The sequence below is a fragment of the Syngnathus floridae genome, chromosome 5 (assembly GCF_059516105.1).
Source record: "Syngnathus floridae isolate MCC-2025c chromosome 5, RoL_Sflo_1.0, whole genome shotgun sequence".
Classification (NCBI taxonomy): domain Eukaryota; kingdom Metazoa; phylum Chordata; class Actinopteri; order Syngnathiformes; family Syngnathidae; genus Syngnathus; species Syngnathus floridae.
The window spans coordinates 11,858,267-11,880,590 of NC_142417.1; the positions used below are offsets into that span (position 1 = coordinate 11,858,267).

General features: G+C 40.4%; 1 protein-coding gene across 8 annotated transcripts; it reads right to left on the minus strand.

Annotated features, from left to right (window-relative positions):
- Positions 1-1,291: 1,291 nt before the first annotated feature.
- Positions 1,292-21,402, minus strand: fgfr1a (fibroblast growth factor receptor 1a). 8 transcript variants are annotated; one of them, XM_088376058.1, is made up of 19 exons: positions 20,781-21,402; positions 16,995-17,175; positions 11,261-11,503; positions 11,085-11,174; positions 10,608-10,780; positions 10,465-10,506; positions 9,013-9,136; positions 8,368-8,558; positions 8,035-8,185; positions 5,547-5,737; positions 5,077-5,222; positions 4,479-4,600; positions 4,080-4,190; positions 3,758-3,948; positions 3,542-3,664; positions 3,388-3,458; positions 3,167-3,304; positions 2,395-2,500; positions 1,292-2,306 (listed from the first exon to the last, which is right to left on the minus strand). In XM_088376058.1, the coding sequence occupies exons 2-19, from the start codon at positions 17,146-17,148 to the stop codon at positions 2,130-2,132; spliced, it is 2,544 nt and encodes an 847-aa protein (XP_088232184.1). In that variant the 5' UTR covers positions 17,149-17,175; positions 20,781-21,402; the 3' UTR covers positions 1,292-2,129. The 8 variants fall into 8 exon arrangements, with proteins under 8 accessions (XP_088232184.1, XP_088232182.1, XP_088232185.1 ...); XM_088376056.1 differs by having other exon boundaries at positions 5,077-5,221; positions 5,540-5,737; XM_088376059.1 differs by lacking the exon at positions 8,035-8,185 and adding an exon at positions 7,127-7,271 and having other exon boundaries at positions 20,781-21,401.
- Between the last annotated feature and the right edge of the window lie 922 nt (positions 21,403-22,324).

Genomic DNA, 22,324 nt, shown 5'->3' on the forward strand with positions numbered 1-22,324 from the left:
TTCTAGGAGATTCAAGCTTCGTTTAAAATCACATTATGAACTTGAACTGGCATAAGATGTAGTACACACTAAAAATAAGATTTGGTTGCTAAGCAAATTATGAGTCAAGATCTCGCCTCTATCATAGCCTTTTTAGTCTTTCACTGAGACATCAAACACTTCCCACAATGTTTCCCCCCGAAAAATCATCATACAAAGCACACATTCATGGATGACGATCGTCAACTGACTTGACAGTTTAACTGTTGCTGTGCTGGATGATATTTGACAATAAAAATTCTTCCTGTGCCATCTGTCCAAAGTGATAACACCCTTTGCCAAATAGCACCTGTGCACCATTAGCAGCTCATAAAGCAAGATTTTTCTTGTTGTTCCTATTCTTATATGGAGCCCTTCAGAATCACCTCAACCACAAAACGCACAGGGGACTTTTATTGCTCCCTGTTTCCAGGCGTGGAAAACATTTCACCCCCAAAACAATGAGGTCATGTGTTTGTCTGACTCCTATAGCATCCACTGGTAGCCACCATGTTCTGTAACCTGAGTGATTGATTTTAAAGCATAATTGTCTTCAAGATCCAAGTGTTAGCCTCATCTGCTAAAACATGTCACACATCAAGGGCCATCTGCACTGACCCAAACTCTCAAGAGCTGGCTTTTAAAAAAGGTTAACTGCTGCCCGCATGGTGTGGCTTGCTACAACTGGCTGCATGGAGATTGCAAGCCAGGTAATGCATCAGTCTATGGCAGGAAGCCAGACCAGTGATACAAGCATCAAGGTTGGTGTGGTTGATGGAAGGAGGTGTAGTTCTAACACTTGTCAAGCCATTCACATGACCATAAATCATGTTTACTGCGTACCATGGCCATGGATCCCACGCATCTGCTGATGTCAGCAGCACATTATCAAATCTAATCAGCAACTCGAGGGGAATTGACACTATTCTATGTGTGTGTGTGTGTATATATATATATATATATATATATATATATATATATATATATATATATATATATATATACACGCACACACACATTTCAGCTCATTCTTGAACAGCTTTTGTATTTTTATTTTTTTTTTAAAAAAGCATTTTATTTCATGTTATCCATTTATGAGGATGAGTGTTGCACATCTCATCATCAGAAGTTATTTGGCAGAAGATGAACATCATGGTTAAAGCTTATACAGTAAATGAATTACACAACATACATGCACAGAGAAAGTGCATGACATTTACTGAAGCTAATTAGGGTGGCTTTTATAAGCAGGAACTACATGTTGACAGTTGGGCAAGATGTATAAAATTCAGTTTACTCACGTACACAATCAGTTACAGTGATATTCATCTTGGTGTGGAATGGAGGACCTGCAAATATCACTGGTACACTGATATGCATGATGTAATATTAAAAAGCATGTTAAAGAAATAAAAAAAATACTCTATTTTGTATTGATGGTTACAATATAAAATGAGGGCAATCAATTCTGGGGGGAAAATAGTCATGTGATATCTCCCCTGTGGACTATACTCAAGAATGGGTCAATCAATCACTTTACAAAAGTAAAATCTATTACAGTGATAAAAATAAGAGTATAGTCTAAGTATGTATGTATGTATGCATATATATATATACATATATATATATATATATATATATATATATACACACACACACATACATACACGGTATATACATACATATATATTCATATTTATATTTTTCTGGCAGTATTTACAAGAAGACATAGTGAATGGCGCAATGTACCATGGTCCTAGTTCCTCGGTATTTAGTCTTTAAAGCAAAAATGTTATCCCGATGAACTGAATGAATAAAAAAGGCCCTGTCCTGCATAGGAATGGGAAACCCATTTTCAACACCGTGACAAACTTCCACTCATGATAATAGAAAGTGCCCCAGTAAACATCGTTCCACCGGGATCGGGAAATAGCTGCGCTTTGCGGTCCTTGAGATCCAACAAGTTCTCTGAGGTGTCTCTCAGCTCCTGTCTCACCAAGCAGCGGCGGTCCTTAGCTTTATCTTTGGGAATTTTAGGGAAGAAGAGTCCACAACTGCACGAGGCAGGGAGTGGAAGAAATGTCAATGTTTGTCTGACTGGTGATGAGGTATCAGCGTTTTTTGATGGCCGCTCCGTTGGAATGGGGAGGGAGCTTTGGGAGGCACGGTTCCTCAGCACCAGCATCGTGGGAGAAGACAGAGTCCTCGCCAGAAGAGCAAGTGGAGCTGCGGGTGTCAAGGTAGTTGGGGGAGTATTGATCCAATGGCACGGACAGCTCTAAATACTCCTGTATGCGGGAAACACTCACTATGAAAACCTTTGTTTCCACGACACATATCGCCGCTGCTCTCACCCTTGATGAGGAAAGGACTGACCTGGTTGGATGTCATGGCAAGACAACGATCCAGGTCCTCTACAAGCTGCTTGAAAGTTGGCCTCTGGGACGGCACAGCATGCCAGCAATCTCTCATCATCATGTACCTGTCAGAGTTAAAAGACTGACCTTAAATATTCCACTTTTAGATCTTGGCCTGTATGTAAATAGTTGCCATAATAACATCTGCTCAAAGGAAATGTAAGTATCTATTGAATGGCAGTGAATTCACGGGAGGGGCCGTGTCATCGTTTTTATGAAATATCATCTTTTGGGGCCATGTATATATCTAAAAAACATCTGAATGTGATTGAGACAAAATGTGACCCATGTTTTATTTTTTTACTTATTTTTTCACAAATAAGGCTTTTCACATGTGTAAAGCAGTTAAGCAATACCTCACCATCACTAGAGAACAACAAAAAATTGCAGTTTGTTCATTTGTTTGCTGGGTGGCAGACCACTTCTTCTTAATGGAGGATGACCTAAGATTTTGATTCTGGGGTGCACTATTATGAAGTGTCTCAAAAGGCAAATAGTAATAAATTCCTCAATCTGCACCTTCCACCTAAAATGCAATGGTTAATAGATGGTTACGCTAAAACTGTTGTACACGCTGATTAAGTGACTTTGTAACAAATTAGAACTACCAAACTAACAGAGACCAACACATAACCTCAGGCAACCAGTGAAGGTCCCAAATTTTCTCCAGTTTTTGGATATGTTGCAAACATTCCAGGGTAAAATGCCAGATGAAGTCATAATTTCCTTACAGCTCTTGGGTGCATGTGGAGGGTTTGTCCATGCGGTGACCTTCCTTCAGCAGCTTAAACAGCTCTTCCACAGGGACGCCGGGGTATGGAGAGCCTCCCAGAGTAAAGATTTCCCAAAGTAGAACGCCAAATGACCAGCTGCAGACAAGCACAGGAACTCAAGAGTTTTCACCATATTGCAATGAGACAGATTAAAGAAAATACAGCGATATGATACTCACACATCGCTTTGGTGTGTATATATTCGATCAAACAGTGCTTCAGGAGCCATCCATTTGACCGGTAAACGACCCTGTGGGGAAAAAACATGTGCCTTATAGTTATTTTTACTCATCAAATTCAAATGTGTTTCTCCAAACTGATGAAACTACTTACATTGGTGGTCTTCTTGTAGTAATCAATGTGGTGTATGTCTCTTGCCAAGCCAAAATCAGCTATTTTCATCACATTGTCTTCCGTTACCAAAACATTACGAGCAGCAAGATCTCTGTGGATGCACTAGAGTGAAGCCAATGGGGGGGTTATTATACATTATGAAGAGGTTTGAGTAAATGCTGTTTCTTTAGACTGATCAGGTTGGGCTTGTATTACCTTTTTGGAAGCCAGGTACGCCATGCCTCGGGCCACTTGATAGGCACAAGACACCAGGTCTTTGATGGACATGTTCTCGACAGGAACTTGGTCTGGGTTGTAACAGTACTCCATGCCTGGAGGGCGCCGTGCATGCAAAAACTCCCTCAAATTGCCCTTGGATGCAAACTCCACAATCACGTACAAAGGACCTGTTGAAAAATGGGCAAAATGATGACTGGAAATATTTATTGTTTTGATATCCATCATATCTGTTGATTTAAACCACTTTCTGATTCAGCACAACAATGACTCCTTGTGAGAGGCGATGGGGGGCTTTTACCATCCTGTGTGCAGGCTCCCAACAGATTGATGATGTTCTTGTGTTTGCCAATAATCTTCATCATTTCCATCTCTGAAATCAGGTCTGACAAATCTTTCTCTGTGGCATCAGCTGGAGGGCAACACAAACAGATTATATTAAGGGGAATTAGACCATATTCTTGAAAAGAATAGGACATTCTTTGAAACAAGCAGCACAGCTCTTAGACATCTCGTGCTTTGATTCAAGACAATGAATGCTTCTTTTGTTGAATCCCCCATCACGGTCAATTGAACTGTTGTTTACTGTTAGTGATCCAACAGGCACAGAGGTCTGCGGCTGCTGCACTAATCCGAGATATATATTCCAACCGATGACAGTTACAGATAATACTAAGTGGTAAAAAGAGGGCTTACTTACATTTCAACATTTTCACTGCAACCTTTGTCACACGACTTGGCTTCTCTTTGTCAAGACCCAGTGCCTCTCCCATCACCACCTGACCGAAGCAGCCTTCGCCCAGGGGCTTTCCGAGAACAAGTCTGCAAGAAAGACATTTTAAAAGAAGGCTACATGCAGTTACATCCATACACTGATAGGTTTAAATAGTAGGATTTTCTTTCACACCACTGATTTATGTGGTCGGTGTCTTGTGTTTTTAGTCTAATAGTACTTTCAGTAAATGTAATGCCGTGTATTTTTTCTTCTTTTTTTTTTTCTTGTAGGGATGGATGGATGGACGTCGTGTATATCATTGCCACCAATTGGCAGTTGTGACGGAGCAAAGTGGACTTGAGTGGGAGGGTACTTGAATAACGAGTGTATCGAGGCCATAGTGATGGCTAATATATTTTCCATGCCATTTGCGTTTTATCTGCTATTGCGTAAAACTTACAAAATACCCTTTAACTATGTCACAGACTCACGTTGACCCATAATATGCTAAATAAGAGTGGTAAAATGTGGATTTTTATGGCATGGCATCTTTAAGTATGAAAAAGACATCTTCTGTACATACCGATCTCGAGGAAGCTCCCAACGGGGATCTTGCGGTAGCTCATACTCAGACACCCCTGACAACATTGGAGAGCCGCTGGAGGAAAGCCGAGATGGTCGAACCAACATCACACCAGAGTGGATGGAGGAACTTGAGTCCACTGACACCTGAGATGAAGAAGCCTGACATTAATCCCTTCATAGGGAAACACACACAGATGACTGCCTAAACAAATTTAGACAAGAGCAGTGGGAAACAAAACAAATATTTTGCTGTTTAGACCTTGTTGACTAACTTGTACCACTAGTTCAAGAAAAACACGATACCTACCTGATACACAACTTGGGACTCTTGACAATATCTATGGAAGCATGCTTTTAGTAGATTTAAAGCATACACACACTCATATAGGTATGAGCAAAAGGGATATTGTGAGAGAAAGGAGTGGAAAGGGTAAAAATGTTCCAAACCCCCTATCTACTTTCTGTTACCTGTCTACGCAGAGGGATGCTTTTAGCCAGCTTGTGCACAGCCAGCTGACTGTTGAAGTCACTCTTCTTGGAGGAGGTGCGAATCTTCACAATAATTACGATGGCAATCATGACAGCGATGAAGAAGAAGCCCACACAGTAGATGACAACCTCCAGATACGTGTGGTTGGCCGGAGGATAGTGTGGCATGGCTATACATGGGGAGTAGTAACATCAACTGTTAAATATGACCTGTACCTAATTGTTGAAACATGCTCATTAGCACTTTCACACATCACCACAAACACAAACATCCAATCAAGCTATTGTGTCGAAAAACAGACGCTTTGGCACCACTCCTCTAAAACACTGAAAATGGGACTTTATCATCACTGGTACAGGCATATTAAACTACAGATACTTTAAGTAAACCCCAAAAAGCCAATTTTTAGGTTTTAGTATTAGAACATTTGAATTTTAGCACGATTATAACCCAATTAACATTTAAAGAGGGAAAGGCCAAAACCAGGCCAAGAACATGGTTGTCACACAACGCTTAGGCTATGCATGCATGCTTCACACAAATACACCCACGCACACACAGGGACATGCATACTTTAAATGTTCTAGTGTCACAAGGCATAAGCTCACATGTAGTTTAATTACGTGTGTAATTTTCACTAAACATGTGTATTGCTATTCTTTATGAAAGAGCCAATATAAGCATGGAATTAAAAGGAAATAAATATAGAACTGAAACTTAATGAGATCTTGTTTTTATCCTCCCATTCAATAAAAAGGAGCATCAAAGATGTATTCACACCCAGTAACCCACAATGAGGCACACACTAGCTTGGGATGGCACTGCACTGCGTATCATTATATTGCATAGTTTAAATTCTTAAATACGTGTGTGTGTGTGTATAAGAATCATGTGTGTGTGTGTATAAGAATCTTGTCTAACATAGCACTACTGATGTGCTTTGCATCTCAAACCAAGTGTGCTGCTACACCCATCACCAACACCAGCATTGCGCAAGTGAGCTACACTTGTGTTAAGAGGCTGACTGACAAGCAGCTTGATAATTGGACAAATGCCCATTCCGACACGGAGGAATGAGACACACAAAGGACAGAGAGCCAATTATCAGAGCCGGCCGGAGGACTCGCAGCAGGAAATGACACGAGGCATACATGTCATTTAAAGCGCTTGTCAAAGAAAAGCAAACATCTATTAATCTGAACCGAGATGCCAAACTACCCGTTTAAAAATAAATCTGGCCAAAGGCAAAAAGAATTCTTCATTTCTTTACTGCCTGATTTTTAAATGGTTATTAATTTTTGCATCTTTAGTCCATGTTTTGTTTCCCAGACAAGGTTTGAGGTAGTTTGAGTTGTTTGGCATTGTCATGTAAGCACAGTGAGGCGCACGTTAAGGAAGGAGCCATGCTGAGGGAAAGGAAGTGAAGTACTATATTTGTCCCCCCTCACATTTTGACAGAATTTCCTTTGATTCAAATTCTGACAAACGTGAAGACAGACAGGCTGACGTAAAGGAAAAAGAGGGGAACTTGGGGAGAGCGAGGCAGAACCACTGATACCTTCAAACACCGTCAACCATGCAGAGTGATGAGAGAACCCGATAGAATTTCCCGCCAAGCAGGTATACTCCCCAGCGTCATCAAAAGACACATTTCTCAGTTGCAGGACTTCCATTTCCTTGTCCGTGGTGTTAAGGCCAGCGGTCTAGAAAATAAAGGAAGTAGACCCAACAAGAGGCCCAATAGAAAGAAGGGAACCATGAGTAAAGAATTCTGAAAGAGAAAAGTAACAGAGGAGAGTTTCCTCCTCCTACATCAAACACCATTTGCCCAAAAAGGGATGACTTAAAGCCACAGTCAAGGACCTGTCGGGGAGAACCCCCCCTCCAAGACAAGAATCTGTTAGTGGAATAGCTAGTTAGGTTGAATCTGGTTGCCTAAACCCAACCCATCACCATGTTGAAAACCTCACTTTCATCTCCCCATGCACAAGATGGGCAACATGGAAAACTCCACAGCAGAACAGGTCACACTCACACTGGGGCACACATTCCTGTCTGTGGACAGTGAGCAGTAGACAAGCAACTAGACGTTTGTGAAAGAGGAAAATAACCAAAGGGAGTCCACACACAGAGAGTGAAGAGAGTGTGAGCATGTCAAAGGTCAAGGGAGCACAATTTGCGAAAGATGGCAAAGGGGCTGTTGGTAGAGGCAGAGGAAGGAGTGAGTATTGAAAATAGGTCCAATGTAAACCTGAGACTAAAGACATTCAACTGTTCTGCTGGGAATTTTCCATCGCGTCATTTACAGTCAGGAGCACTGAGGCAGGAGAGCGGGTGGGAGGAAAAGGAGGGAGGGTGGGAGGAGAGAAACAGCTGAGGGTGTCTCCTGTTGTACGGCCCTAATTTATCCAGGTGGTCTTGGAAGTGTCTCCTCTGTGTAGTCCTGTACAGCTGCGTGATGTTTACCTGTGGGCTCAAATCTGGTGACAGTCAGCCAGGCCGACTGATTGGCCTCTCCTATATAATTGGACACTTTACATATATATTGTCCACTGTCCTCCTCAGTCACATTGGAGAGGGTCAGCAACTGAGCATCCGAACTATTGACCCCAGAATGCTGGAAGTAAAACAATGTCATGTGCAGCTCAAACACAGAACTCGCATGTCTTGGAGGTATTTCATCAAGATCACTTTTGGACAATTCAACAGGCTTGATCCTTTTACACATTTAGCTGCTGCAGCAAAATTAAAACAGTAGTGCGAGAGATCGAAGGAAAGACAATCAGACTGAGCTCCTACCTTGAGGATACGGACATACGGTAAGCCGTCTGCGCCGACGCGGCTCCCGTTGACCTCGATGTGCTTTAACCACTGGATGTGAGGCTGAGGGTCGCTAAAGACCTTGCACTCAAACTCTACATCACTGCCCACCACTGCAGTGCGATTAGCGGGCAGACCAGCCTGCAGGATGGGCCTGTGTGGAGAGCGCTCTGCAACACAGCCAAAACATAAAACCATGTAAAGATGTGGATATGTACGTACTCTCATTTTGCATTCATATTTTTGTTCAGTGTATTTGTTTGATGATTGTTTTGTTAATAAATTCCATGTTTATTGTACTTTTTAATTTTCAAATTAGCCAAGTTAAAAATGTATTATTCAACATTTCAATGTGAATGTTCAATATTCTTAAGACTATACACCTACAAAACGAAAAAGTAAGACAGCAGAATCTATAAAATCGCTGAATCTATACATTCAATGTGATGTGGTAGAAAATAGTGCAACTAACTTTTGTGCCAGTCCACCAAAGAATAAAGGTTGAGCGCAACAGTGCAACATTTAGCCCTGTCAATGTATTGTTAGGTTCTAGTCGAAAAAAATCTACACCCTTGAAAAAGGAAAGAAACTCTGTTGTAAAACATTTTTAGAAACATCTCCTACCGACAACATCCAGCTGGTAGGTGTGATTGATGCTTCCATATTGGTTTTCCACCACACAGGTATAGTTTCCCTTGTCGGAGGGCACCACAGATTCCATGATGATGGTCCAAACATGGTCACGAACCTAGGCATTGGAGAAAAGAGTTTCATCCACAGCAATGTAATCAACTAATGTTTTAGGCTTTCCAGTTCTATCAAGAATCCATAAAAAAATTATAGGAAAGCCAGTCAAGAGAATAGTGAAAATCTTCAGGAAGTTTATGAAATACTATAAAAACAGTACTTCCGAAGATGTACGATTGTAAGATTACATGAATTGTTTTGAGTCTCGATGCATCACAAGAAAAACACGTAAATACCGCTACTTATATCATACATTTTGCCTGTGGCTGTGTATTTGTTTACAACTAAGCCAATTAGACAAAACAAGAATGTTTTTTTGGATCCTGCTTCATTTCGAGCAATAATTTTTCTTTCATAAATCTGCCAAGACCAGGACTGCGTGATTAGCTAACAGACCTCCAAGGCAATGGCAACATCAAACATGCATCGTACAGAGACTGAGCCATGCGTTTTCCCTCATTTAGCCAACACAAGAGGGAATCCAGCTGCCTGCTGCCAGATGTGTCGTGCTTGACTTCATACATATGGTCCGTATTATTTTCTTCTTCCAGCACGTCTCAAAGCACACGATATACAGAATATGAACAATAGAAGTCTGGCAATAAAAGCAAGCGTGAGTGAGATGAGAGACATCCTGAACCACCAATGTGGAACTTTGCAGCATGATTAAAAAAAAAAAAAAAAAAAAAAAAAAGGAAAGAAAGAAAACGCAGCAGCCAGATGGCAAGGTGTGCTGCCTGGTTGTTGTAGGCTGGGCAAAGAGGCAAGGAACAGGCAGCTGAGAGGAAACTCCTAAATACGTCCCAGCTGGGAAGGAAGAAGACTTCGACTTAGATATAGGCTAAACCAGCCGATATCATTCTTTATTAGAAATAGCAGACATTAAGGGGAAGGAAGAGGAGGCGGGTGTAATTCCTTTTCTCTAAATGTGTAAATGGAAAAATATGCAGATGCTACTGGATCATGAATACTGCCCAGGTTATTACGGGACGATAACAAAAGCGCCATTTAAAAACAAACTTCATGTGTGAAAAAGTAAATGACTTAATTTCAAAAACCTTTTAAATGTTGAGTTCAACATTTACTTGACCCTTTGTGATCTAAATACTGGTATCACAAAACAAATTCAGAAAATATCTGGCAGTTGCTTCAATCGGAAATTGGAGACAGTTGCCTTATCTTGAATAGTGCAAACTCCCACTTGACCAACAGTGAAACAATTATGAATTCAGCTTGCTTAGATAAAGGATGTGCTCTGTGTTTGCTCTGTGTGGAGTGGGATCCGGGTCACTGAGTTACGATGTACATTAGAACGATCAAAATACATACGACTGAGTTACTGATGTCCTGTGAGGAGGACCCCTGTTTGAACTTCCAGAACATGTAACGACATGTCAAAGGAGGTTAGACTTATAAATTGTAGAAGATCAAATGATGATGATGATCAACAGCCTTGGAAAAACAATTCTGACCTTAAAACCTCCAATTCGATGGTCTTTCTTGAACTCCTTTCCATTCTTGTACCATTTTAGTGTAGGTGTTGGGTTGCCACTAGCCTGACAGCGGAATCTGACAGTCTTGCTGGCAGGGACAGCATGGAGCTTTTTCTCCATTTTTTCTGGGTGAGCCCACTGTGGAGCCATTGCTACAACAAGGAAATAGAGAAACACAGGTAATCAATACTTTAAATAAGATAAAGGTCACAATACTCAAAAATTTTGAAAGCTGATCAGTTTTTGAATTGTATTCTTAAAATGACAGATAAAGCTTTGAATGAGTCTTAAACGTACATGTCGGAGTGATTTTCTCACACTCTAACATACACGAGCGCACACAATCTTTGAACCTTGAACCCTCAAGAAAGTTCTTCAATGTGTGAATTCCAATGTGTGAAGACGATTAGCCAATACAGCAGCACTAGTAAGGTAAACAGAATTCAGGCAACTCACGAAGTAGTTTTTGACTGCCTAATAATTTAGCTTCCTCCGAAGAAGATTCTTCATCCTCATCATCATCCTCAGACGAGGCCAGGGTGTCAACTGTTTGAATAGAAGTATTTTGTTTTGGGCATTTTAGTGCACTGACAATGATTGCATGCATGACTATTTCTGGTTGCCGTTTCAACCTGTGACGTTGAAAAAGACACTGTGGTTGCCCAAGGTCATGCATGCGTAGATGCCAGAATCCGCCAGCTCCACTGTCTCAATCTCCAGCTGGCCATTGCGTATGTGTGTGTGTTCTCCATCTACTACGACCACGTGGTCTTTGGTCCAGTTGACAGCATGGAGGGAGTCCTTGGTGAAGCAACTTAGGTCCAGACGATCCCCAAGATAGAGGGTGAAAAGCTCCGCTTGCGTTTCCAAGGCAACTAAATGTAATGACAGGAAATGGTATTTGATTTAGCAGTTCATCTTGTGTTATCATTTTCAAAAAAAACAATAAAAGAAAGAAATAACCAGCATCAGGCAAAAAACTCCTCCAAATCCACAGAATCAATACAACTGATGGTGACTTCCTTCATCAGTCAGACACCACGCAAAAATGAGGTCGTCCATTTGAAAAATGTACTTTAATCATACAGCAATAACCAAGAGACACTTGAAAAGACCTTCCCCGATTTCCTTCTGGCACTAGGCCCATGGTGCCTCTTCCCCAAATTAAATTGCCTCCTAAATGGGGCTCGATCGGCATACAGGCGAGGAGCCACTAGGGAAAGGAAGGTAAAATTCAATTACAGGAATGAAGAGCAGGGAAGGCGTCACAGAGCAGGACACCTGAGCCCCCCTTGTTCTAAATTACTACATAGCCCAGGAGGAAGGGAGTAACCGAATTATGTTGACACACAGTCACAATGGTGTTGTTTGTTTAGAAAGGTAGGAAGCGTCACTGGGCAACTTTTCTGAAATTGCCGCATGGCGAACACTTTTTAAAAGGCACCTTGTAGTCCTTTGCATGATCCCAAACGTGTACTTTGTCAGAAAAGAACAAAGTCGCTAGTAAGAAAGTAATTAGAAACATACCTCTTCACAACAACGAGCACATATTAAAGTAGAACAACAACAACACCTCCCACCATCCAACAAAGCCCTCCTCACAATAGTAGCCAGGAAGCCCAAAAGAGTTAGCATGTACACATGAGCGCGCACAAGTGAGGGCCTGCAGTGGCAGGTTCTACTAGCAGTTGCTATGGTGACTGCGCTTGGGCCTAGTAAAGGTATTTCCTGGATCGCATATGTCTGACAGGCCCTTAATCCGAGCAGGAAAAGGGGCCAGGGGGTAGGATCAACTTTCTCCTCAGAAACACAACCAAAGAGTCCAAAGCAGACATTTATTGTGATCCAACGTGCATGCCTTCCAAAGCATAAGCAAAGTCTTCTGCTTTGTGTGAGGGCCATTCGATGTGTTTCTGTTACTACCCTCTAAACGGAGATGCCACTGATAAAACGGTGTCAACATACCATCTGTTAATCTGGCAGCAGACATCATAAAACGCCCAGAAAAGTTGTAAAAAAAAGGTGTTGTTTTATTGTAGCCCACAGTCCAGAGCACTTGTGCTTCAGGGACAATAGCATTGAGTGTAACACAAACGCACCTAACTTAAAAAAAAAAAAGGCTCATGTGGAAATTTCATGAACTCAAAACGCAACAGGAATTTGCTTTCAACTCTTCGCCCGAAGTCAAGTATAAAGCTTAGTGAATATTTATTTTGGATATGAGCATGTTTGATCTCTGTGAAGCCTCCTGCCGCCGCTATGATTGGATTACACTAGATTAAAGATCTGGACTGTTCTTCTAACTATTTGGCGAGACAATGATTGACACCGTTTAAAATCAGCCTAATAACTGAAATCCTTGAAGGAATGTATGTAAAGATGTAAGCATGCTGACAAGCTTACAATGAGAGGTCCAAAAAAAGTTCACTGGTGTGAAAGGAAGAGTTGGCGCCAGTCGTTGGAACACACTCTGGCTATGCGATAGGAAGCAATATGCTGCATGAATGACTTCTGGGATTTCCTGCTCGCACTGAAGTGATGGCTAAATGCAGCAAAATCTGCTGGCTAGTCAGGGCTCTGTAGTGGTACTCTGTTAAGCAGCCACAAGAGATTGAAAAGGCGGGCAATGATTAGAAGGGACCGATTCGAGACAAAAGGCAGGACATGCAGGAAGCACAAGAATAGCACAATGGCCATTAGCAAATCCACCAAAATTCAAATAAAAACTTTTTCATGAAAGCTCTCCAGTGGAGCGACCCTTTCACTGCTAAATTAGCTGATGACAATTAGCATGGATTAACAATTGGGAGCGACGAGGATTTCTGTGCATGGCAAAGTTAAACATTAAGTTTTTCTATTGTCATTTAAAACAAGCTGCACAACATTTAGCTTCACACCACAAAGTCAAATGGGCAGCTCAAAAACGAAATAGATCACTTCAGCAAAACATTTTATTGCTCTGACTATAAGTAGTATTTTACGAAAGGATTGTCCTTACGATCAAGATTTCAAAGCTATCAACAGTTTACTACAAGTCACGGGAGTCAAAATAGTCGTGAATAAATTGGTTCAACATTTTATTTTGCTAAGGATTCTCCTTCAATCAAGGTAGCTGGCAGCTCTTGTTGAGCCTCTGCTATGACTTTGCTTTTACTCATGACAGTAGTGAGTAGTGGACCAACGAAACATTAAAATAAGACAAATTGTTTTTCACTGGTCAATAAAAGTCTTAAAAGTACAGTGGAGCCTTGGATACAGCACTAATTTGTTCTGTCTCTCACATTAAAATAAGTGTCAAACAGTTTTAGCCACAGAGCCTTCATGGAGCCACAACAGATTGTAGGGCTTCTTAAGTTTTTCCCTGCCCTTTTGGGACCTTAAGATCAGGGGATGCTTTGAGAATAATTGTCAATTTTTGTCTATGTGAAGCCCTTTGAGACTGTTTGTGATTTAGGGCTATACAAATAAACTTGACTTGACTTGACTTAATGGACATCTTTAGAGTTTGTAAACAATGTGACATCATTTTGGGGTCGTGTCTAAGCTGGAGGTAAAAAGATTTAGTACGCTCGCTTGAAAACGCAGATTAGAATTATTTCATTGTTTATGTAGGAAAGAACACCAAATAAAAACAGCCATTGGAGTGAATATGCAAGTAAAGTCATTCTCCACTATAGAAAATGTTCAAATAGAACTTGAGTGACGACTTTTGTGTCGTGCGGTCACTATTGCTGCCAGGTCAACGACAGAATACAAGTATGTAACAGGCACCTCAATTATGGATAACTGCGAGACAACCCCCAGAGGTCGGCTTGCCGAAATGTAAAAGTTGGACTTAAAGCACCTCTTTTCGGATAAACGGCAGATGGAAGTACCCATATATGGACTTCAGGAGAAATGTAAGTCACATGAACCCTTACAGATTTCTATGTAATACAAGTCTAATTTGTCTCCAAATGTTTTTTCCAGCTCTGGTGTTGCAGTGAACCAGGGACTCGGATTGCGATACTGATATGATAGGATGTGGGAGTTGGGGATTTCCTTCTTCAGGCGCCATACAACTCCATACATGGAATTCTGGAGAGTCAATGCAAGTGCTGGTAGGTGTATGGACAATCTTGGCTCCACTACTCTCAGGACTTCCACCATCTCCATGCTTATTTTCTCTGGCATGAGGATGATGCAGTGGTAACCTTTCACAGCTGCAGTTCAGGTGGGTTCAATAATGGTGTCTCCTGGTGTGAGGACCCTTGCTCTCTGTGTCCTTCAGCATTGACAGACTGATCCTGTGTTTGACAGCGTTGAAAAAAATCCTACTTGACCAAAATTTCATAATATATTGGATAATATTTGTTCATAAACTGGCCGTTCTTGAACCAAGGTTCCATTGTACATGCAGAATATGAGCATTCACTTCCATTAAGAATAAAACCTTACAATTCAAGAAGCAATTCTTTGCAAAGCATCCATTGAACGGCACAAATTAAAAAACACTGGTTTAAATACTGCAGCAAAAAAATGAAAAAGAGCAACTGCAACCAATAATAATGTTCAACCTAAGCACATTTCTTATCATCTGTAACCATTGAACATACAAGTGGCCTCTGGAGGTAATCGGTGTGTTTAATTTGAAAATGGAAAAGCCTTCTCTTATGTGAGCATCGCAAAATAAAGCCCCAAGACTCATAAAAAAAAAACATGCTTATGGTACGAGATACTAATTTCCATGCAACTATTTTGTTTCCCTTCTCAAGACAAAGGAATGAAACCAAATGCTTCTGCTGTGATTGTTTGTCGACAGCTGAAGCCATCCGTCACCCAGTAGGGAAGTGGAGAAAAGTGAAGCATTCCCAAGCTTAAGTCAGTGGGGGGGCAGCAGGAAAAGCACAGAGGCGCATAGATAATACCTAGCCATTTGGTGAATAAGAACTGAGGAGTGTCTCACACTTCCCCACGTAAATAGGAAGTTATGCTATAGCTCACCTGGAAGAAAATCATTCCCCCAAAACCTAATTTCTAATTATAGCACAGTATTGTTCTTCCATTTTCCTCTTAAAAAGTAAGGCATTGATGAATCATTTCAGTGAATTCATGCATTCAGTGATTTTTCTTTCTTTACTATGAACAACAGGAGCTAAAATTGTGGGAGGGCTGCCCTTGAGCCACAGATGGGACTCATTTACTTCACCATGTCCCACCATTGGCTTAAATGCAACCTTCAGAAATTTATTTTAAGCCCCTGGAGAGCCCCTCTTGCTTCATTATTCTGATTACAATGCTGAACTGATCATATCTCTTTGCGCATTCCCACTTCCGACTTTGAGAAGTCAACACCCAAAGTATTCTACCCATGTCTATTATGGTCATGCCGCCTATCCAAAAGGTACATTTAGAGGGTTTCACCATGTCTCTCCCCTTCTTATGGAAGTGACGGAGTTGATAATGAATACGTCGTAGAAAGTCATAACATTACAATTGGCAGGACTAAACATTGTAAAAAACAAATGTGTAAAAATAGTCCATATCAGACCGATGTATCGGTCAGCCAATATATCGGGCCGATATTTGCTATTTTTTTAATTCATTGCCATCGGCGATATTTGTGTACAGTAGCGCAGATTTAAAGTCAGCCAGCGGCATGTCAATGGTGCAGTGCTGCTGTTGCCGGCTTCCTTAGTGAAAGACCCCAAACTAAAACGTTTGGAATACGTTATTATACGAATACGCATTAATGAAAATTCATCTCAAGAATCTATTGTGTATTGTGAGTAAAAGTGGACTTAATTAGCGTCATAAAGTGGTATGTTTGACCGATAACGTCAGTTATTTTCCATATTAAACCCGTCTAACGTTAACAGTCAATATGAGAAATCACTTTTGCATACAAGGCTGAGAAACATGACAAAGTTATTTATCTATCTTCATATTGATTGATTCTTTCTAACATGTGGTGATAGTAATTCAGCAATGCCAATGACACCAATGAGGTGATATTTTCTTTAATAGATGTCTCCATGCAATGATTAAATTTCAAGAGCAATTCTATTATTTTCCCAAAACATTTCAACCTTCTGCTGCCTCGCTCCTATGCCAATCTCCTTGTGTCCTCGATGGAGTTTCTGGCAGAGGAGCGAGGTGCAAGGATGTTGCAAATAGAGAAATGAGATGAGCTTTTAACTGTGGGCCTTTATTTACTTTTGTAAACACTGCACCACGTGATGTGCTTTGTGCGGAAGCCCGTCACTTCATGAATGCTTTTCAATCACATTAGAAATCTTAGGAGTTCACTTCAATCAAGTCGAAAAATACAAGAATCAAAGTGTCTGTATGTATCCGTGTGTGTGTGGGGTTATCCCACAAACTTACCTTCATCAGGAATGGCGGGGCGGCACTGTGTCCTTAAAACCTGGGCAAAGAAAGCCAGAAAGACAAGTACACTTGGCCTCATCAGCATCCTGTTGAGGGAGCTACAATTGGTGGCTTTTCTGCGACAGGAACTCCATTCAGAACTTTGGGGCATCAGCAGCAGGTCATTTGTAGATTTAAACTGCGGAAAACAGGAGCACAAATGTGTGAGCATTCTGAGTGTCTTAAAACTACAACTCAGCAGGGAGCAAAAGAGTCATAGAGGACATGTAGTGACAAAAAATGAGAATGTGAAAGTAGAGAAAAAAAACTCGGAATGTGTGCAAAGTTCAGGGAGGTACTAAAACACTACGGCCTTATTCTTCATAAACACTGATGAGAAATGCAGTCAGTCTTGCACAGGCCAAACATCTTGGTAGTTTGATGGACTTAAATGTTTTATTTTCAAAACCTTTGAGTAACCACAGAATATAAACTCGTGCAGTTTGTCATCGTATTTTCTCAAGACATTTTTACCAACGATGTCCTGCAAAATGGAGCACTGTGACTGACCCCTACACATGCACATCTGCTTGCATCATCACCCCCTAGCATCTGGCCTCAGAGATTAACACTTGCCCCTACCCCCTTGAGGAATCTGTTAAAGAACAAAAAACTACAGCGTGTCATGTGACACCGTTGTAGAGAGACATCATTTCCACACTTCAAGATCTATTACCTAACATTTGGTTTTGGTCCAACACCAAGAGCCTCAATGACAATTTGCTCCCCTACACTGACTTGGCAAAAAAACAACAACAACGAAACACACAGATACAATTTGCGGGGATGTCCAACAACAGCAGAGAGAGCTGGACACAAAAGTTCTTTGTTTAAAAAAATAATTCAAATAATTTTGCTGTGAGTAGGGAGGTTCCGGGCAGGGTTTTATACCGCTGCACGATTAATCCAAATCTAATAGACATTGAGGTTTGACATCACGCAAGAATCTAATCGCAAGACAGTGTGGTTTTATACAGTTTTTCTTTTTTCTCGCTTTGGCGTTTCATTGATAGATGTATTAGCGAACCAGAATTGTCAATGCCCGGGTCCGCTGGGCGATCAGTGTAGTGATCCAAAATCATGATCAGCGGCCGACGATGATTAGTCACCGATCGATATCAGGATATCAGTAAGCTAACAGGAAAACAACAAATAATGTCACATGTGAGTCAAAACCCTAATCGGTTTTATTTGTTTACCCAGAGCAATGTTCTGATGCAGATGCGGTTTCTTTTGAGTGTTAATCACCAATGAATGTTTATCTCCCAAAAAGGCACTCTGTTTCCCCCTACAGCAATTCATTTCACTTTCCGAGAACACTTCACTCTTCCAGCAGCTGAGCTGGCCCATAGGGAACCAAGGGTGATGAAGAAGCTTGGTCATTGCGGCTACGTAAGATGTGACTCACTCTTTGGGATGGTTCCAAGAAAGTGCTTCTGCGGCAAGACCGCATGGTCCCTGTTCCCTTGGCACTACAGCGACCAGGCAGTGAGAAGGAGGAAGTCGCTTGTCCAAAGTATGACACAAAGCTCTGTCATTCTCGGTCTCCATGAGAGCAGGAGTCAAACTAAAGTGTGTTTTACTATGCATACACACTCAGCGTAGACTCTCCAACTTGGTTTTGCCAACACCCGTCTGAATTATTAACCAATGCAAGTCCAAAATTAGCAAACCAAGCCAAAGCAATGCGTATCCAGTGAGAGAGTTTTGGTTCATGGAATTTGCTTTTTAACTTTCATACACTTAAACACAAAATTATGTATATTTTGTTAATTGAATATCAGCTGGCTGGAAAAGATGGAAAAAAAGTGAAATGAAAAATGTAGCCTGTGTAGAAATAATGTTCATCTCAATAATACAGGTTTGTATTGGATGAACCTCAGTAAAATTCAAAGAAATTTTACTTGGAATTATAAACAATACTTGTCTGGAAAGAACATCCCCTCAAATCACTTCAATAAAGTACAGCACAGTAGAGTGGACCGCCACATTTCATAAGAGATAAGGACAGGGCTTGGCCACACAGAAAATCTGAGAATAATTGACGCCAATTCAATTGCACTGACAAAACCAAAACATCTATTTTTCTTTAAAGCCAAAAATCTGCTAATAATTGACATCTGTTAAATTGCAGTAGCAAAAACAAAATGTAAAATATATAGTTGTCTCTAAAGCCAAAAATTGTTTGAATGACCACAGATATACTGCTAATAAACGTTTTCAACACACAAAAAGATTGGATTTTTCTTTTTTACAAAGTCCTAAAGAAAGGTTTCTTTATAACAGATCATGAAATTAAAACAACAGAAAGGATTTATTTGACAAAGCTAAAAGTCACAGGCCTAGCCCATAAACAACAAGGCCTACACCATAATTGGTGTTCATTGTCATCCATAAATCATAAAAAAAAATTCAACTCCCTAATTCCTTGTCTCAGTTATCTCTACTCTTTCAGTTGAGCGACAGAGTATCATACCGTTTTACTAAAGCAAAGATATACACTTGACTTGTGCAAAAAAAAAAGTTTCCCCTGACAGACTGGCAATGCAGATGTGGTTTATCGTCAGCATTCCATGAGATGACACTTCAATGTAAAAACAATCAGTGTCAAGCTGCTTGACACATTGCCATTTGGTTCACATTTACATCCCAAATTCCTTTCACTGTGAGCCTAGAGCATAAGATGTTTGGATTTCTGTATGGCAAGTTAAAAATAAAAACATTATTCATAGATAGTCAATGAAAAAGTGGCAAGTGGTAGGGCTGAAGTTGAACGATTGAATAGCGATTTTTCTGACAGATACTGCAATACCTATTCAATTCACACAAGTGCAATATTGACTATGTACAATAACATTTAAAAACATTACAGAAAATTACATCATACCATCAAAATCTTAAAAATAGGAGTGATTCGATTATATGTGTTACAAAGTTTTACTGGAAAACGTGGTGTGAAATAAAAGCAGTCGACCAACGTCACTACACATCTGTCACATCTGTCACGTCAGGGAACTGATTGTGTAACGATTTTGGTGACTGACTAACAAAACCTTACAATGTTTTTAGTATGGACGGAATTCATTACGGGTACGTGACCTAAGGCAACCTAATCAAAGCAAAAATAAATACAAAAACAACAAGGAAGACAAACAACTGAAGCACATTAAAATGATACAATGTAGCTGGAAAAACAGCATTGCAGCAACTGAATTTATTGACTTATCGGTACTGGATAGATGAATTTAGATACGCTAATAACATTGTGTCTAGTGGATATTTAGGCATGTTACTATTGTCTTGGGATAGGTTTTATGTTTTTTATTTTTTTTATTTCTGGGGATCAACATCAACTAAGAGATGCACCCTGATTTCGTTGCACAGTCACTATATTATGACAAAGGCCCTTTTACTCTATTTTAAATGCTCAGATAACTAATGTATTGATTATGGTCACTTTGCAGCATTTCTTTGCAATGTGTTAACAATGACACAAAGATATGTCAGGAAACCTATACAAATCTATAGTGCTAAAGTGTTTACGTATATAAATGCATGTAATTGTTGAAAGAGCTAAAAAAAAAGTGTCCAGGCTATAAGGAAATAATTCATTAGTGCATTCCTTGTGAAGAAAATTCCCTTATCTGTAGGATCTCAAATTGCAGCGGGAGAACAATGCTAACCCCACAGCACGTCAACATACAATAAAAACGTGTTTGGAGAATAAGAAAAGGAGAAGCTCACCTTACTGGCGGGCCAGCCAGCGTCTGATAAATCTGATAAGAACACTCCTTAGCCCAGATTGGAGGGAGAAAAAGTACCTCCAAAAATGGAGAATATCCACACGTAATGAGTGAAAGCTGCAACACTCACTTTGGTCGCAACTGTGGAAGTTTAGCTAACAAGCTCGCGCATATTTTCCCAAACTTGGCCAGGGAAAATCGCGTGCGTGCCAGACTAAAGACCAGAGGGAAAAGCGGAACAAAACTTCCGGAGGATGAAACGGATTTGAGCTGATAGATGTATCGTGGGATACAGCCAGGATTTTATTTCCACTGGTATTCTTTAAAACACTGCTAACACAAACAATGTTGGCAAACTTTAGTAATTCGGTCGTCCATTGATCTCAGCGTCTTCACTCGCGATAAATCGCAGTCTTCTCACCTCCAGGGGGAAAAAGACCAAAGTTTATCAAATTAATTGTTGTTTGTGTTATTCCCTCGCGTGAAAACAGCAGACAGTAGATTCTAAAAAGTTATTGGGACTAGTCCTGCTGGGAAAAAAAATGTTCAAGAACGGGAATCCGTGCAAATCCAAACCTCCCCCTTAATTTTCAGACGAGTGGATGGGCATATATCCTAGATAGTAAAATAAAAAAGGAACAGTGGTCATTTCCGGTTTGTAGTTCACAAATAAAAGCAGATCGTAAAACCAAGGGGAAAAAATATGAAAATTACCTCGTGAAGCGTCTGCTACACCACGTTGCAATCAACTGAAGTATTCACAACAAATGTTTAGACTATTTTTAATGAAGCAATCCACACTTTCTAAAATAACCCTACCAAACAGTGCAGCGCTGTAAAAATAAAACAAATAATAAATAAACACGACAATAGGTAAAGGATAAAGTCTGCATTTGGGGAGAAATGTGTAAATCTTTTGTACGCTATCAAGAGTTAGGGAATTCATGTTCGGAAAGTAAAGACCCTCCAAAGTCCGGCTTTTTTGTAAAAAAAAAAAAAAAAAAAGAAAAAAAAAAGTCGTTTACATTGCTTTATTTTGAAGTTCAGGTTACCGGCTCTTCGGGCTGTTATTCAGATTTTGACACCGCTGGAGGGTTGGAAGAAACCTGGCTCTCCCTGCCATCCTTTGCACCTCTGCGGCTCTTCACACTTTGCATTGTAGGCATTGACCCCAACGCTCATGCTTGTAATAGGATATTGTTTTGCATTGCATTTCTATTTGCTAATATACATTACCCCAACAAGACGATTGAAATAAATGATAACTCTCAAATAAACTTTACAAGTAACAAAAGTAATGACATTATAAAAATAGTAATTTTTCCAGTGGGGTGGCCAGGGTGACACGACCTTAGTGAGGAGTGGTTCACGATACTATACCATCCACAGTCAGGATTTCAATGAATAAAATTTAAGCATTTGGGTGGTATGGCTCAGTGAAAGAGTGTTTTTGTCTCCCTACCCAGAGGTTTGGGATTATCTCATCTCAGCGGTAGAACTGAATGATTTAATATCTATGAGAAAAGTATGTAGCCAATTTTAGCA

What these genes read in the sequence shown, in the direction of transcription:
- fgfr1a (XM_088376056.1), bottom strand. Translation starts at nt 17,148, where the DNA reads ATGCCCCAAAGTTCTGAATGGAGTTCCTGTCGCAGAAAAGCCACCAAT. An exon ending in CGTATGTCCGTATCCTCAAG is followed by an intron (nt 8,186 to 8,367) that starts GTAGGAGCTCAG and finishes TTTTACTTCCAG; the next exon opens with CATTCTGGGGTCAATAGTTC. An exon ending in ACTACAAGAAGACCACCAAT is followed by an intron (nt 3,459 to 3,541) that starts GTAAGTAGTTTC and finishes TTTTCCCCACAG; the next exon opens with GGTCGTTTACCGGTCAAATG.